Genomic DNA, 19,486 nt, shown 5'->3' on the forward strand with positions numbered 1-19,486 from the left:
GAAAGCCTTACTACTCAAACAATTAGACTGAATCGACGTAATTTAAGTTTATATTTTCTAAAATAAAAATAAAGATGAATCGAAGGTCTTGCACCTTCTCTTTGGAGGAGTTAGTAACATATTCTTCGTTCTTATTGTTATCGTATTTATTGCATTTTTTCAAAATCTTTATTATTTCCTCAAATAAAATTCTAAAATAAAAATGGATTAATAATTTGTTTTTTCGAAAAAAGAAAGCATCTCTAATTTCTTCATGTCATAGAAATATTTGGGCACTATTTTAATTTGAAGATTTGAAAAAAAGCAATCTTCTTGTTATACTTCTTTAAGATAGAGAAAACATATCTTTAAATAAAATATCGTATATAAAATATGTAAATGAATTCTAAATACAATTACGAGCAAAATTAGAATATAATTTATTGTTATGGATATAAAAAAATGAAACTATTTACTCAATATAATAATTTTTTTTAAAAGGATATAGAATTCGATGAATTTTCTATATTGTATAAATAGTTTCAATATTTTGTTACTTATAAAAATATCTTGATAGGTCATTATAGTTAGAACATAAATAGTTAGAACATAAAATCTTGCCAATATAAGTTCTGCTCAACTTACCCAAAGGACACGAACTCTTGTATTACAATACATTTCAAAAAAATAAATAATATATTCAAATGGGGTATTTTATTTTTCTATATGAATGTATATGGGGTTGTTATATTATTTAATATTGTCATAGAAATTAGGTTTAGATAGATCGACCACGATTTATTCCACAAAAATAAAAGAAACATTCTCATATACAAAAACTAAAACAAAAATAGGTTCAATCTCTTGCCAAAATGTTTGAAAAACACTCAAAATTAATAGAATTTATAGTATTGCACCCTATAACTTTAATTCTACTCTCACTTGAATTCAATGTTTTGATCTTGATCTTCTTTCTACTCTTATCCAAACGAAATATATTATCTTTGATAGCAACTAATAACTCTCCATCCTCAAGAACTGTAATAAGGCCAAAAGATTCCTCATCAATACTAAATTCTTTAATCCATGAATCTTTCTTTTGCATCCTCCACAATTCAATCTTATAAGATATTGGAGATACTCGTTTGTCCATCAAAGAAATGATTGCATAAACTCTTTCCTCAAATATCTTAATGGAACCATTCTTCAAGGAAGGTCCAATTTCTAAGGTCGCAGTGCATTCCATCTGTTCAGTATCCACATCCAGAGCATATATCACAGCTTCACCCTCTTTTTCTAATTTCTTTCCGATCCAGTAGATGACTCCATTCAAGTACTGACCATGATGGAAGACTACAAAAGGTAGACGCTCAAAATGCCTCCATTGCTTATAGCCGTTATCAAAGGTAAAAATCTCCATTATGTAATGGCACTTTTTCAAATTTTCAAGGACTTCTGGTTCAGTTCTGAATAATTTGTATTGCTTCGTTCGAGGGCTGAAACCAAAACCAATGGAGTGAACATCTAACTCTATTTCAGGTTGAGGAATTTCCATGAACTCATTTGTCATTGGATTTAATATACCTTCACAGAGGGAGTCAAAAGTAAACTTGCAAATATACAACAAACCGTTGCAGGAATTGACAATTGTGATATATGACCAATCACCCTCAAACCCAAATGAGGCAACATAACTTGTTTTACTATCGATATCGACGCAGTGTATCTTGGGATTGCACCAAGGTGTTGATTTGAATGGAATGTAATTGGAGATTTCATCGGCCATAGAAAGGAAGAGAGTGGTTGTTGGAAGAAATTTAGTTGAGGATGCATATTCTAAAACTAGATTATTCCAAGTTTTACAAACAACTCGACAAGTGGGCAAATTGGAAATGGAGAGTTTAGAAAAGATTGCTCTAACAATATGGGGAGGAAGCCTCAAATTTATGTTCATAGGAATCCTCTTTTTAGTTTCAAGAATCTCCATTGCAATGAAAGAATGGGAGAGAGGTATTAAGATCAAGATTGCAATTTTTAACCAATGTGAAACCCCATATTTAAACCAATTTATAAGGTAACTACTCATCTAAAATTAGCAAAACTAAACTTGAATTTTTTCCAATATCCCCTAATATTGAACCCTTCAAATATCCTTAAAAAAATGGAAATATAGAATTAATTGAGATATTTATTTTTTATATGATTTAAATTCTATTTTGGTGTATTTTTTATTTTGGTTCCTTCACTTTCAATATATTCACAAAAGTCATTAATTAGTTAATTAAGTATTTTAATCTAAACATTTAATTAATTATTCATTATTAATGTTGATAATAATTATTAATAATCAATGGAAATGATTACAGGTGTTAAAATAACTTACTAACTCATCTCAATCCAAACTAAAACTAAATGTTTTATGCTTAAGGTGAGTTAAACTTAATCCCGACTTGAATTGAAGCTCACATAAGTAAAACTCCAAAATAATCGATGGTAACATATTGCTTCATTCTGTCATCAAGAGAATTGATAATTGCAATATATGACCGATCACCCTCAAATCAATTCATGTTATGATCAGTATCGATATACAATGTGGGGAAGCATAATCTAAAATAAGATTATATTCCAAGTTTTACAAACAACAAGACTACAAGTTGGTAAATGAGAAATGGAAAGTTAATTTAGAGATGATTGCTCCAATAATATGGGGTGGAAAGCCTCAAATTTATGTTCATAAGAATCATTTTCTTAGTCTCAAGATTCTCCATTGAATGAAGAGAGGTACAATTAGAATATTGTAATTTTTAGTGAGTAAATGAAACTCCATATTTAATTCAAACCCAACTATATACCAATTAGTAAGGTATCTACCCATCTAAAGTTAGGCAAAAATTAAACCACCAATATTGAACATTGCAATCTTGTTAAAAGATCTAAGAGAATTGTCCAAATGTGATATCAAAACCAAAATTTAGAGACTAAATTATTACAAAATTGAAAAAATGTTACAAATCTAAAATCTCTCCTAAAATATAAAAGACTCGATTGTAATTATACCGTTAAATTTTTAATTTGATCAACCATGCATTCCTAAAGTTTAACAAGGGGTGAATCTGCCCTTTGAATTAAATTGTAATAACTCATCACATGTGTAGGGAAAAAGCAAATTTGCAATTTCAGAAAATATTGTACTGACTATCTGAAGATATTGTACTGTTTGTTTACTATTTATGTTTAAAGACAGTTAATGTACTTTTAAAAGGTAAAGAACAGTGATAAAACCAACAACTCAAACTCTAACCCTAAAATATGAACCCTAGCCATAAGTTGTCCCAACTACTCAGTCACCCAAGTTTATTATGTTTAAACCATTATTTCCAACTCTCTATCGGAAGTCCTAAGTCTTCGGCTTATGTCGTTTCTCTTTAAAACTTTCTAATATATCCCTCACCTCCCACATTGTCTATTTTCTCATTTAAATTTACAATCAATTGAATAATCTTGTTGATTATTTTTTAGAATATAACACTCAATAGTAGTAATTATTTATAACAATAATGATGATGATAAAAAGTTGAACATATTTTCTAAACATAAAATTTAAAAAGAAAAAAGCAACCACAAACAAAAGGGAACTATTTTCTTAAAGACAGTAGTGCCAAAATGGGCAGAAAAATTACATGGGTACTAGGTCATAGGTGAATATCTATTTTTGACATGGATATCCCTCGTGATTACAGCTACAATTAATCAGCAGTGCAACGTTTTGGTAGTCTTGCACATCCACATTGTCTGTCTTTACATTATGATGTATGACAATTATAGCAATGGACATCAGCTAGGGGATCAACATTCAAGTTTTGATACATTTGCTGAAGATTATGATTAACAACTTGAGCGACATTTTCATCTCTAGCTAACTATGATTAAGATCAACATCTTGAGTGACATCTTCATCTGCAGCATGGTTAAAATGATCAACAACTTGAGCGGCGTCTTCATCCTCAGTTTAGTTCAAATCATCACCTTACCATCAACAATTACAGTGGCAATATAAAAAGTTGTTGAATCGGGTGATGTTGTAGTCATCGCAACAGGCATCGACGGTGTTAGGCATAGTAACAATCACATTATTGGAAGCCTCCATGGCCAACCCGACAGCAGTATCAGTTTCCACATATGATGCAGAAGCATTAGCTAGTTGATTGTTGTTTGCAGAAGATACTACTACAACATGAACAAAGGCACTTGTGGCTTGAGCAATTGCTATACCCAATCACAAATTAGCCCTAAGGCTTAGGAATGAGATTAGAGAAAAAGAAGTGATTAGGAGAAGGGAGAAGAGCTAGCTTTGGGAGGAAAGGAGAAGAGCATGAAATGGGAGTGAAGTGAGGAAGAAATTAAGATAGATTAAATAAATGATTTGATTGCCCATGGAAATGGGCAATCATGCTCTTAATTTCTTCAAAGACTTGCATGGCCATAGAAATGGGTTGACGGACTTTTCTAATGAATACCCTTCTTGTAGTACCGGTAAAAATATATGAAGTATTGGTACTACAAGAAGGTTGCTCGTGAAAAAGTTATCCATAAATGGATTGATGAAGAAGCAAAGCCAATTAAAGAAAGACGTATGGCCATAGAAATGGGCAATCAAATCATATATCTATTTAATACATCTTAATTTCTTCCTTCACTTCACTGTCAATTAATTCATGCTCTTCTTCTTCTTCACTACCAAAGCTTCTCCATTCTCTGGTTCACTTCTTTTTCTCATCCCATTTCTAAACGGCCTCATGGCTAATTTGCAATTGGGTATAGCAATTGTTCAAGCCACAAGTGCCCTTATGCATGTTGTAGCAGTGTATCTAAACAACAATCAACTAGCTAATATTTTTGCATCATACGTGGAAGTTGATGCTAGTGTCGAGCTTTGCCACCGAGGCTACCAACAATGTGATTGTTGCTATGCCATACCTCTCTTGCATTGGCTCAACATCACTCGCTAGTTACAGCAGCTCTTAACGTGCTAACGTCACTCAAGCTGATGATCTGAATCAAGCTGAGGATGAAGATGTTGCTCAAACTATTTATCTTAACCGAGCTGTAGATGAAGATGTCGCTCAAGGTGTTGATCTTAATCAAGTTGGAGATGAAAATGTCGTCGCTCAAGCTGTTATAATCATAATTTTTAGCAGATGTATCAAAACTTGAATGTTGATCCCTAATTGATATTCAATGTTGACATGTTGTAATTGTCATAAACAAAATGAAAAGATCGACAATGTTGACATGTGGTACCACTGATTGCAGCTATAATCAGGAGGGATTTGATTGCCCATTTCTATGGCCATATATACTAAGTCTTTCTTTGGGCTTTGTTTCTTTATCGATCCATTTATGAATAACACGCATGCTCTCTTTTCATTGGATATATGATATTTAGGTCATTTGGTGCACACTTCTCAATGCTTGCTTCTTCCATCAACTCACACTAAAGAAATAATTAAAATAATCATAAAAGTAAATAATAATAATAATAATAATTTGTCATATCTATATATATATATATATATATATATATATATATATATATATGAATATGTTTTCAAATAATGTTTGTTTAAAAATGAAAAATAAATTAGCAAAAGATATTAAGTTTAAGATTTATTCAAACTGCATGTATTAAAATTGAACAATATAGGGTTTTAAAAAAGATATTTTGACCTGAAATAATCAGCAATCAAATTGAAACCCTAACATGCTTAAATAGGGGAAAATAGGGGTAAGTGAAAAATTATATAAAGTTTCAATTGTAAATATGAGAAATTGATTTCAAGTTTTGAAATATATATAACAAATTAATTAGTTCATAATTTGCAAATGCAGTAAAAACCCAAACACCAAGATTACTTTCAAGTTTTTATAAGTTGATAGTATATTGTTGGACTTGTATTTGGAGCTCAATTGAGTGTGAATTTGTCAATCTAGTTCAGTTTAGTAGAATATGGTCGAATTATAATGTCATGTATCTATACAAAACCGGGACAGTTTGGAACGAAAATTGACTCAACTCGGATCAGTTGTACACCCCTAGCTAAAATCACTTAATTTGTAGATAAATTTGCTCTAAAATAATAATCATATTTGACAAGAAATCAAATTTGATTTTGGAAGAATCACTAGTGGTGCACAAACTGACTTTACTTTTTACTTTTATAATTAAGATCAGTACAATTTACTTTAGAAACTTTATCAGACATCCCAATTAGAAAACAAAATAACTTTGGAAGGTATAAAATTTAGTCTTTTCCATATTTTTGTAGAATAATATTTAGAGGTTTTTAAGTTTAATTCTTTTTTTATTTTATATGTTTATAAATATATTCTTTAAAGAAAAAACAAAAGTCAAATTTCATATCTGCCCATACCCTTTATTTAGTTGCCAAGCTGTTTAGCTTCAATAAAGAAAATCAGTCTTTGCAAAAAAAAAAGAAAAGAAAAGAAAAAGAAAATGAGAGGTGCCATTGGAGAAATTATAATTTGCATCTTTATATTTAAATCTTGTCCTGATGTTCTTGGAATATATCGTCCGATAACCCATTTTACCACTAGATCAACCTATGATAGTTGGTTTTCTAAGAAATTTATAACGATTTTTAAGAAATTTATATGCATGTAATTATAAATAAAATTTAATGGAAGTTTGGGTTAAAATGAGAAAAAATGAAAGTAATAGTAATTTCTTACTTAACTTCACAAAATATCGTGAAGTTGGTTTTTCTTTTTTAAGATTTAGCTCATTAGTGTTATTTTTAATATTCAAAAAATGTATGAGAACAATTGAAATTTTAAGTTTGATTATTCTAGGGTAATAATAATAATAATAATAAGATCTTAATGAAAAATCTAAGTTTTACTTTAATTAAAGTCGAGATTCAAATTTATTATTGAGTGCATTCCTCCCACTTAATTAAAGTATGAGAAGCTAATGAAGAGGTTAAAGAAAATAGATTTTGAAAAAAAAGGCTCGAAAACTTTTCAGTATTTTTTTCTCGAAAATTTTAAATATTATCCATGCATGGTTTTGAGCATTAATGAGATATATAACTCATATAGTACGTTATTCTTTAAAAATGGGTGCAACACGAGGACTTTTCAAGTTGTTACCCAACTTAGTACTACTCTTGCCCAAGCACGTTTAACTGCAGAGTTCTGATGGGACCCAATGCATTTGTGCTGGTATGATCACATCCACTAATCATATAGTACATTATTGAACATTTAATATCCGGACAAGGTAGGAAGCATGTAATGTAATCTAATAAAAACAAAGAAACAAACTTCTCAACTTTAAAAGTAGTTTTGGATAAAAGATGCATACAATTTTTATTGGGGTGTATGACTATAGCACATATAAGGTATTTTATTATTATATATAAATATACTTCATGTAGTAAAAGCTAAAGTACTTTCACATCAAGCACCTATACAAGTTATAAAGAATACAAATCTCTCTCTTTTATCTACCAATCAACTAATAATTAATTAAATTTATCCATCTTTTCTTTATTTTATTTTTTCATTAAAGCTGTTTTTAGTACAAATACTGGGTAGGAAATTGAACGATAAGCATTTTAGTTCTCAATATGCACGGATATTAATTGAACTAAATTATCTTTGAGATTGAACTCAGGAGGCGTATACTTACAAATGCATCATATAGTTCATCCATCATAATAAAGTTTACAAATGAAAACATATTGCATGCATAAGAAAACTTCTAGGGTTCATATATGTTAGGGTTAGGGTTTTGAATTGTTGGTTTTATCACTTTTCTTTACCTATCAATTGTCTTTTTAACATATATAGTAAACAAAAACTACATTATCTTTAAACCCATTATTTCAACTCTCTAATATAATATAAGATTATATTCCTATTTTCTCATTGAAATATACATAAATCAATTAAATATATCATCTCCCATGTTAATTATTTTTTTTAGTATATATCATCCTCTAATTAAATTTGCATTTCTCTCCTCATCTATTGTACCAAACACAAATATACTACTACTAGTAGTAAAAGATAATAAATTGAATTTGATTTTTTTTTCTTTTTATCTTGATTTAATATATGAAAATATATTAAATCAAATGTTTATGTATTAACATTCTATTTATTTTTTTAAAAAAATAAATAAATGATATGAGTACTTCGAACTACAACCTAATTCAAATGTTTATCGGTAAGGTTGAGTTGGACTCATTTTTCTATTAAGGTTGGTTGAAAAAATTTACCACCCAAACAACACTAGGTTGAGTTTAAATTGTCTTTTTCAACCAACCCCATGAACACTTTTCATTTTTTCATTTTTTTTTTTTTTGAAAAAAATACAATGCCAGGTCAACTAGACTTTTTTTTTTTTAAAGAGAAACAGCGAAAGCCGGAGACTTAGGACTTCAAAAAGAAGCCTAAGACCGAACAAAGCGCTAAAAATTTATTGATAGGATAGCAGGTGCTAGAGATAAGCCCGAAAAGCTAATTACAAATAGCGTTAAGATTTAAGGCTATAGTTGCAGTCGAATAGTTTTTAAAACAAGAATCTCTACTACACCAATAGCCTATGAAATTTCTACAATCCTCTCACATGCTTAACTGAGATTTTTGATAGGGATAGCTACCAAAAATTCTATTATTTCTCTCAGTCCAAAGGCTCCAAAGACTTGCAACAATACCAATGAGGATAACCTTACGTTTGATGATGGAGCTCTTTAGAGAAGAGATGTAGGAGAAGAGGGAGTCTTAAGTTGTCCGATAAAAAGGAACAGTTGAGCTCCCGTTGAAGAGATATCAGGTGAGCCAGATATCTCCACTAGGTGGACACCTTAACACCTTCGTCAACACCTTTCATTTTGTTCATAATAAAAATAAAAGATAATTGAAGCTCATAGAAATTAAACCCTAACCCTAATTAAAGTTTCCCTACACACTTCCTCAAAGAGGAGTTGATGGTACCATTCCTCCATTTATTCTTCATCAAGTTCTAATAATTGTTGTCCTTCATTACATTCTCTAAAATCTTTAATATTTCTTCAAATATAATTTCCAAATAAAAATGGATAAAGCGTTATTTTTTTATTTTTTCTATGGTCATTCACTGCTCTTTTCTCATTCAACAACTAAAACAAAATTGGAATGTAAATAATAGACCTTTCTAAATTTCCCTTTACCAAAAAATTCTATTTTCATGAAATTACTTCTTGGCTGAAGGTTGAAGAATGATGAAATAGATCACATGATCATATAGCATAGGAATTCAAATCTTTTATTTAGACTGAATATATTTTGTTTAAACTCTTTTTCTTTTTTCAATATCATGTTTGCATGTATCTATTTATTAATAAATAAAACAATAGTTTTCTTTTAAGTCAGATTACTTTTTTTAGAAAAATGTCCATTTCCACTTTCACTTAAATTTTAAATAATGAGTGAAATTTTTATTTAGTTAATAGTAGTTTAATGATCTTAACATTTAATTAAATATTAATTATTAATAATATTTTTTTAGATTTATTAGTAATCAATGGAAATGATTAAAAGTGTTCACCAAATTAAAAAGATAGATTAAAAAAAAACGATCAATCCAACCTAACCCATTTGGTGTACATATATATTGGATTTGAATAAATGAAAATAATTAAGTCAAAAATGTGTTTACGTATTAACCTTCTCTACTTCTCTTTTTAAAACAAAACTTTAAATTAATAATTCGAGTAACTCGAACTAACCTAACTCAAATGTTTTAGGGTTTTTTGGCTACTACTAGATCATCGCATTTTTCAAACTATAGTGCTAGTTCTATCGCTCTTAATCTTGCGTTTTTTAGTTTATCGTGCTTATTGGGCTTGCCTCTAGCCCTTTGACTGTTTTTGTGGGGTTTCCTTGCTTCTCAGGTATCTTTTTTCGTATATTAATGAAGCGGGAATGATGAGGGTACTATGGAGATGTCTACCTAGTGGAGATGACCGGGTGCACTTACCGACCCTCCGTATCCTTTTCCAAAAGAAAAAAAAAGAAAAAACCTATCCCAAATGTTTTATGACTTTCTGTTTTTTGAGGAGTTCGATGGTACCATTCCTCCATTATTAACTCTTTCATCAAATTATACTCTTATTGCCATTCATTGCATGCTCTAAGATCTTTATTGTTTCTTCAAATAGAATTTCTATATAAAAATGGATAAAGAATCAAGTTTTAGAAAGCAAAAAAAAATATTTCTTTTTTTTGTATTGGACATTTTTAAATTTAACAAAATAATATTTACAAAAACCAAAACCATAGTTGTGAATAGGACCCATCTAAGATTGTGGAAAATTAAACCACCGATATTGAACCTTCCAACAATCTTATGAAAAAGATTCAAGATAATTATTGAAATCTCATATCAAAACTAAATTTTAGAGATTGAATTTGTTAGGACCACAAATTGTATGAATATCTTCATAATCCTCATGACTTTGCTTTTGGTATCATCCCAAAAGACCTCATAGCAATAAAGATAATTGTCCTTACTTATATATCTAAGATCATCCTCTTATCTAACCAATGTAGGACTATGATCGGATTCACATTATTATTACAAAATTGAAAAAATTTATAATTCTAAAATCATTCCTAACATATAAAATACATGCAATTATATTCTTAAACTTTTAATTTAATCGGTCCAGGGTGTTGGTTGATTCTGTCCTTTAAATTAAACTGTAATAACTCACATCGGTAGGGGAAGGGAAAATTTGTAAATTCAAAAAATATTGTACTGACTCAATTAATTCAATCTTTCTTCATTTGACACAAGAAATCTTCGATTTACATTTATTACTTATATTTATTACCTATATTTATTTTACGTTTATTTAATTTCATTTTCTTTTGGATAATTTATTTTCTTAATAACCCTTAAAATATAACATAATCCAAATGTTCTACGAGTAGATTGAGTTGCACTCATTTTTTAATAAGGGTTGAAAAAAATTACCATCTGAAAACTTGATTGAGTCTAAATCGTCTTTTTCAACTCAACTCACGAATACCTTTAAATTTTTTTTCAAACTAAAAATAAGAAAAGAATTGAAGCTCATGGAATTCAAATCTAACCCTAAATTAAAGTTTCTGTACTTCTTAGTTTTTTTTTTTTTTTTTTGAACAGAAAACGGTGTGTAGGTGCACCCGGACATCTCCACTAGGTGGACACCCCCTTAGCACCATCATCATTCCCAAATAAAATTTATTTGAAAAAATTTTATGCGAAGAAATAATAAAGAATTTAGAGCATGCAATGAATGACAACAAACAATATAATTTGATGAAGAACTAATGGAGGAATGATACCAACAATTCTTTTAAGGAGTTGGTATCATTCCTCCATTAATTCTTCATCAAATTATATTGTTTGTTTGTCATTGATGAAGAACTAAGTTATATATATATAAAAAAAAAAAAGAATCTTGATTTTTTTTTAAAAAAATTGTACATCTTTAAAACATATAACAAAATAAATCAAAATATTTACAAAATATAACAAACATTTATATCTATCCCTAATAGATATAGATAGACTTTTATTTGTGACTTTGACATCGGTTAGCTCCTTATGTAAGGATTTATGTGGTTTTAACACGACAAACATGAAAGGCTCCATCACTTTCAATATGGTAGATGTGACTCTTTGGAAGATCTGACTAGAAAGAAATAATCGCATCTTCAATTGTTCGGAAAAAAATTCCAATTTGCTTTGGGATGATATTGTGGCTCTGACCGGTTTTTGGAGTAGTAGATCAAAACATTTTTTAGATTATAATACTAGTACTATAGTTTTAAACATTAATGTTTTTGTTTGATCGGACTTTTCTCTAGCCCTTTCTCTCCTTGCTTCCTGTACTGATTCGATCATATTTGATATTAACAAAGAAGGTGTTAAGGCGTGTCCACCTAGTGAAGATGTTCGAGTGCACCCGACTGATCCTATGTATATTTTTCAAAAAAACAAACCAGAAAGAAAAATCTTCTCCAACGTCATGGATAAGATTTGGGCATTGGTTAATTTGAAGATTTGAAAAATAGTGATTCAAATTAAAAGTGTGGGCAAATAGGTGAAATTAAGGGAGTTATTTAATTGCAATATATAATATATTGTTAATTGCAATCGGAAGCTAACATTAAAGAATTAAAGATATTTATAATTATTCTTATATATCAAAATGAACTAAAATAATTATAAATATAATAAAATATCTAATAGAACTTAGTATATAAATAAGATCAATTTTCGATTATCTCAAAAAGAAAATTGAAGCAAATTTCAAATATTCCAAAAAAAACAGAATCTGCTGCAACCAATTTAAAATCTCCCATCTCTCCCATTGATTTTTCATTTAATGTTTTGTCATAAGGTTATTGTTGGAATCATTATTGTATGTGTACTTTTCTTTTTCTTTTAATTTAAGATCCACTAATACTTACCTTAAACTTAATTGAGATATTTGGGTTTATTTTCTATCCATCTTCTCTGCTATGTTGTTCACAATTTTTAATTAGGGCTGCATAATAGAGTTTCAATCAAGCTTTATGTTTATTTATTATTTGTTTAATGATGAATAGATTTGAACTTTCATTTATTTGTAAAATGAATAGACTTTTAATTATGTTTTTAAAGTAGTAGTTGATTTTGACACTATAACAAAAGACGCACAAATGTCAATGTATGTAGAGATTGTATCAATTTAAATCGTAAACTTTGGGGTTGTATCAATTTAAATCATAACCGATTTTGAGGTTGTATCAATTTAAATCATAACTGATTATGATGTTTTATCAATTATACCTTAAATTTTAACGAATATGCATCAATTTAAACCTTGAACTTTTGTAGATGTATCAATTTAAACCTTCATCTTTCGTAAGTCTTCAATTAGTAAAACGTAATAGAGAGTTTAAATTGATACGCATTTATATAAGTTAATACATTTGTAAAAGTTTAGGGTCTCAATTGATACAGTTATTAGTTTTGGGTTTTGATTGATACAACTCTCTAAGTTCAGGGTTTAAATTGATAAAATAATTAGTTTACAAAGTTTAAGAAGATAGCACAAGGAAAATAACTTTCTGTCCCCATCAACGAAATCAACCAAAAATAAAATTAAATAAAAAACGAATTACCTTTATTTGAAGGAAAAAAACAAAGGTTAACAACAAAAATAGGAATTATGCAAATTGATTGAAAGTGAAAACAATGTATATTTGAATGTGATTTTAAAAAGAAATAATAGTAATAAGTTTTGCAATTGACAAGAACAGGCGTTGATGGTGATTCTTTGAGAACTTATAAGGAAGGTGATTTATTTGAGTTTATTAGAAGAAAATGAATAGCCAAAATCTAAGATTGATTATGAGTATGGGTGTTCAAATAAACCCAACGATCCCAACAATCCAAGCCCAAAATATAATGGTTATTTCAAAAACACCTCAAAATTAACAAAAGAAAAAAAAAAAAGAGTATATATCCTTTATAAAAAATGATGAATCCGTGAATATTGTATTGTTTTTGTATTTGGATTGTTTATATTAGTTAATAGTTTGAAATAAAATTCACAGATACTTGATATTTAACATTTGGGTTATATCATATTTGAGCTATTATTAGACATGTGTTTTAGCTAAATGTTTTATAACATGTAGGAGAGGTTATGGTTCGATTCAAACCGGTAGATAAACTAAGCTAAACTAAACCGAAAATTTTCAACTAAAACTATTTGCTTCTTACGACCGGAATATACATAAAAATAAGTTCCAATCCACAAACATGTCAATCTTATTTTCAACTAAACAATTGTTTGCTTCTCAGCCTATAATGTGATCTGTATGGATGAATCAAGTGACCAAAGTTGAAATAAATTCAAGTGTTGATTTTGATTAATGATATGCTTACGACAAGTAAGATTTGTCTCGTTAAAGTCCATAGAGAGTACAAATACGTGTTCCGTTTCGAAGCAGAATACTGTTTTCATCCTATTCTGCTAGCCCTCTGTCAATATCACCTTTAGCGTTCGATGGAGCGATAACCGCCAAAATTACGAGACCTCCCAAGAGAACAATGAGGACACCCAATGAATTTATCAGCAAAGCCTCGTTCGAATAACGTAAAATTACCTTACTAGTTTGAAGGAATGTAGCTTTTTCCAACAATCCAGTTACGGTTGTAGCAATGGAAAGGCCATATATGTAAACGCCAAAGAAAACATGCCATGGCAATAGAGTAGCTCTGCTGTTTCTAGACCCACCTGGGTACCAAAAGGTTACAAAACCTGCAGACCACTGTTCAAATGGAGTCGTACTAATGAATTAGAATCATGTCATGTAGTGCAACAGATGGATAGAAAGTAGATCATACGAGAAGATCTTACAATTTACAAACCTGGATGCCAAATAGAAAGATAGAAACTAAGCCCAACCATGAATGTAAACTGTAAAAGTTGTCGATTCCTTTGTCGTTGTGGAACTTCAGGGCAGCCCATATGCCAATTAGGCTTAAAAAGAATGCAACAAATTGGAGAGTGAGATGAACTAGTTTTTTGAAGTTTTTGGTTCCTGAAACTGTCTTGTATGCTAACATTGCTGCATCAATACATCTAAGAATGGTGAACAAAATCATTGAAAGCACCAAAATAGTAGGAGAATAACTTAAAATTAAGTTGGCAAATGATTTCAGAATACATATTTCAGAAAAGATTCAAAACCATATTTCTAGTTGGTTTTGTATAATAACACATTTCATGGTAAAAGACCTACATGATGAACGCCAGGAAATGTTTCATACTCTTGAAGAAAACCTTGGCCAGTAGCCTAATTTGCATAAAGATTGTAAACCGCAAATATTAAATCCAGCTGCATTCTTCCTCTTTTGTTTCAATTAGCATCAATCATCTTTTTTTATTGGAACAATAAGGGTGGATAATTCGAACCACAGGTTTTTTGGTCAATGTTCGATAAGACATACTATATGTATATACCAGTTAAGCTACGCTCACTTTGCCCTCATTATCTAGGCTTTGATTCTAATAAACCTAAATTACAAAAGCATACATGTATACACACCCAATTACAAATACATACATATATATACACCCCACTCAATAGGATAGTAACTAGTGGGCAATAGTTCCAATCTCCTTCATAAACCTAGGAATGAAAAAAATAGAAATGTCAACACATGCAAATCAACTAGTTTCAACTCTGCAATTTTGTGATTTCACTTTAGCAAAAGGCAAAATAATGTTTTATTCTTTTGTAAAAGCCTAACATTTCTTATCTCTGTGCCGATATTGGAAAAGGTTCTTATAACTTCCTAAGATATGGATTTGCTCCCCCCCCCCCCCCCCCCCCAAAAAAAAAAAAAAAGAAAAAAAGTGTGTTTTTTAGCTTCAATAAAGCAGTATTACATTTTCACATAGTTTACACATATATTCAAATTGTCAATATAGAACATCAAACCACCCTTGAGAAAGAATGCAACATAAGTAAACTCATGCTTCAAATTATAAATTAAATCCAAAGAGAACAGCTAATTTACCTTCACCATTTAGAAGAATAAGTCCAGTCACCATAAGAACAGGATGGACCTACAAAAACAGGAGCAACTTCACCAAATAAACAGGAAAACTAAAGGAAAAAAGATGATTAAGAGGCAATATTTCCTTTTTCTTTTATTTCTTTTTTTCCCTTTTTCTACGAAATCAATTTTCATTCAGAAAAAAAATGAATGAATATAAGGGCATCCTAAAAAAACAAGCTCATAAATATCCTACACAAGCTCGATCAGGAGATGGGGAGGATCCGACAGAAGTACGAAATTTCGATTGTTCAAAGAATCAGATCGGTTCTATTGAGGACAGGTCGGACCGATGACCAAGAACTCTGGAGAAGAAGCAAGCTCGATCCCCAAGACTACAGGCCCTCAATATGTGAAGGGTAAAAAGATTCCAACAAAAATGGCCTTTCATTACCTTGTTTCACCGTGCCACACACGCCACACAAGCACCATCCAGCTCAAGGTGACCAGAAAACGCCTTTCGTTTTCCCCCCTTTCTCAGCCCTTTCGCCTTCCGAGCCTCCTTTGCGAAATTCCAATTAAGTAAAATGTGTCCTAAAGAGTAATTATAGAAAAGTTTGAAACCAAATCCCATAGAGGAACATGAAACCTCACAAGGGGCCAAACCTCACTAGGGTCCTTTTTCCTACCTCTGGAGTCCGAACAAAAGGAAATGTATTTTAAACAAAAGGAATATAAGGCCGTCAGGTGAAAGAACATCTGTCGACGGGTTCACTACGTAGTCGGCAGAAACTAGCTTCTGACGCCATATACACGGCATCGAGCGTACATACTAACTCCCAACAACTTGTGTATACACATCGGGAGTAACTCCCACGGGTATTTTCCAACGATCATCCCGCGCTTCTTTGGCCATCAGGAAATAACTAACTTCTTGAAGTGATACAAAACAAACAAACAAACTCCACTGGGATAGCCATCATATAGAAACTAAAACAATCCTAAATTAATTTCGAACACACAGAGTCAAAATCCAAAGCAGAATGGCATGTAAAACCAAATTAATGGATCAATTAAAGACTCGTGAACGTCAACGACCTCAAAACCCATAAAAATGCGTATCAATCCAAAAAAAAAAAAAAACAGACAATATCAGAATCATTTGTGAAAATAGCGGAAGTGGGTAAATTACATTGAAGATATGATCCTTGTTGTCTGAGATAAGTGCCAATCCTCCACGGAAATGCAAGGTCCAAATGAAAAGAAGAGCTGCCACAAGCATTCCGAGGACTCTGACAGCCAAGAAGATCGGGAACTGAACCACGGGAACGGCCATTGGTTCTTCAACGGAAGAGACGGTAGAGGAAAGAAAAGGGGTGTTGTTAGGGTCTTCAATGTTGGAAATCGTGGCTAAACTCGAGATGAATTTCAACTTCGTTAAGGAGAAACACTGATCTTCAATGGATCATCGCCATGGGAGAGAAGGAATGGAAATTTTAAGCTAAAATTTTCTTTTTAATTATGGAATATTATTTCGAAGGGGTTTTTCTTTTTCTTTTTCTCTTTCTTTTACTTTGACTTTAGGGTTTTTCGCTTTGGAATCATGGAATTGGGATTTTTGTATAATGTGAAAAACTTGAAGATAATCACAAAACCAACTATTCATCATTTGACATTTAGGAATTACAAGTTTGTGATTAAAATTTTAATACACACCAACCCAAGTCAATTGGTCGAGTTATAAATTCTTCCAACTTAAATAGTTATTATTAAAAATAAATCAATCTCAATCGTTCATGTAAAGACATTCGAGTTAAGGTATTATATATAATATGATTGTATAAGACTGAACTACAAAATACGTCAATAACCCTTCATATTACACTGTTGATTGAAAACATTAATATTTCAAACAATAACTATATGTAATTCGATCTCAATCTTGAAAGAGTTATGAACTCCTATGTACTCATGAGTAAAAAAATTTTATTTGTATGAATGAGAATGACCCAATTTGCCAATCTAAATACTTAAATCTTTCACCAACCTTCAAGAACGAAGACTATATCAAACATCATTGAACGCTAAACTTACTTTGATCACGTAGAAAACTAACCATTTGTACTATATTAACCAAATTGCCAAGTCCGAACATCTTCTTTGCAAGATAGCAATGTGGAGTAAAACAATAATTACTTATTTGTTAGTAAAAGTTGGTGTATAATTTATATGATCTTAATTAATAATGTGAAGTTGTATTATTTGACAAATCAATAGAAAAAGAAAAGTTTACGATTATGTATTTTAATTTGAATTTCAATATTCCTAGCATGAGACTCAAAATATATAGAATCTCAATATTTTTCATGTAAACATCTTTTAAGGAAATTTTTTCTATCTCCGTTCTTTCTTTAACGTAAAAGTAGCAATATGGGTATCAAATCGAAGGATTGAACCAAGTTTCTTTAGCGTAAAAGTAGCAATATAGGTATCAAATCGGAGGATTGAACCAAAATTACTTTTAAGTTGATAATTGGTATCATACACAGGAACAAAGTTATTATATGTGAAAGGATTCGACCTTCCTCTTGTTTTATTGTGTTTTATTTATTAGTATAAAACAAAGTCATTTAAGCACTTCCATCGAGGTAATTTTTTACCATTACATTGATCGTGACAATCTACTAATTAACAATAATAACAACGATAATATGAAATATCATTTAAATAATTCACTAAATTAAAAAATGTCGAGAAATATTATATCTTTTAGGATTAAATTAGTGAAAACTTAATCTTATCTTTGAAATTGTGGGTGGAACTTTCTATGATTAGACTATACTTTTGAATGTTGACAAACTTTTCATATTAACTATAATTCTATTTAATTGGGAAGTAAAAAAAATACATTTGTAAATGAGAAAATTATTAAATATATTTATAAAATATAGAAATTTTTATATTATATTATCAATAATAGACGTTGAGGTTGATAAACACAGATAATTTCTACGGTGAAAGTACCAAAAAAAATAATTTGAAATGTTACCTTTTTAAAAAAAATATCACATCCTCAGAAAAGACTAGACTTATCAATAATGTATAGTATTATTATACACATCGTTTATTATGTTATGTTATGTTATGTTATTGTACATTAAATTTTACCCTGTCGAATTATAGGTTATTCTAGTTATTTACTTTTATTTTTTTTTATTTGATGCATTTTAGTTTTAAATGTTCAAATTAAAATTTCATGCTTTCAAAAGATTATTCTCTCAAACGTGATGTTTTTCGTTAGCCATCGATTGTTGCTTTGAGACTAATATATGTCTAAAATAGTAGTGGACCAAGCATCGGCAAATTTATGTAGGGGCTAGTGGGGGCACGTGCCCTCCTAACATTATTAATTTTTATATTTGAATATTAATTTTGAAGTGTGAGATTAATTGCAATATATATTAAATAATGCTTAATTTTAAACAAAATATGATTGTAGTGTAGTGGTTGTTTATTCACTTTTACGATAACTAAACCCTTTGACTTTGAATTTTGTTCAAATATGGTTGTGACATTGAGTTTTGCCTTAGCAATTTTCAATATTTGATTTTTTTTTTTTTTTTTTTGATCTATTGGGAACCCCTTTAACTTAACAAAGTATTTAGGTTTTTTTTTTCTTATGATTTCTATGGTTTTTTTCAAGCACTCAAGTTTGGTGTGAGTTTATCTTTCAACTTTGTTTCTGTAATTTAGTTGTTTCGTTTGAGTTTGAACGCTCATTCAATATAGTTTTTCTCTTGTTTCATGTTTTGATCTTACGTTGATTCAAGTGGACGTTTTTTTTACCAATATATTATATATCTTTACAAAAAGAAGGGAGTTTAGGATGTC

General features: G+C 30.0%; 2 protein-coding genes and 1 pseudogene across 2 annotated transcripts; all 3 read right to left on the bottom strand.

Moving 5' to 3' along the window:
* Positions 1 to 835: 835 nt before the first annotated feature.
* On the bottom strand, positions 836 to 1,966 carry LOC103498749 (putative F-box protein At3g16210). Its single transcript, XM_008461485.2, has one exon. It carries the CDS (start codon positions 1,964 to 1,966, stop codon positions 836 to 838), a length of 1,131 nt encoding a protein of 376 aa, XP_008459707.2.
* A 5,153-nt stretch (positions 1,967 to 7,119) lies between these two features.
* Positions 7,120 to 7,238, bottom strand: LOC127151075 (5S ribosomal RNA; annotated as a pseudogene).
* Positions 7,239 to 13,931: 6,693 nt separating this feature from the next.
* LOC103498586 (transmembrane ascorbate ferrireductase 2) lies at positions 13,932 to 17,170 on the bottom strand. The gene is made up of 4 exons (XM_008461232.3): positions 16,788 to 17,170; positions 15,617 to 15,665; positions 14,462 to 14,661; positions 13,932 to 14,361 (listed from the first exon to the last, which is right to left on the bottom strand). Exons 1-4 carry the CDS (start codon positions 16,929 to 16,931, stop codon positions 14,056 to 14,058), a joined length of 699 nt encoding a protein of 232 aa, XP_008459454.1. The 5' UTR covers positions 16,932 to 17,170; the 3' UTR covers positions 13,932 to 14,055.
* Positions 17,171 to 19,486: the final 2,316 nt, after the last annotated feature.

The sequence above is a fragment of the Cucumis melo genome, chromosome 9, assembly GCF_025177605.1.
Source record: "Cucumis melo cultivar AY chromosome 9, USDA_Cmelo_AY_1.0, whole genome shotgun sequence".
NCBI classification, from domain to species: domain Eukaryota; kingdom Viridiplantae; phylum Streptophyta; class Magnoliopsida; order Cucurbitales; family Cucurbitaceae; genus Cucumis; species Cucumis melo.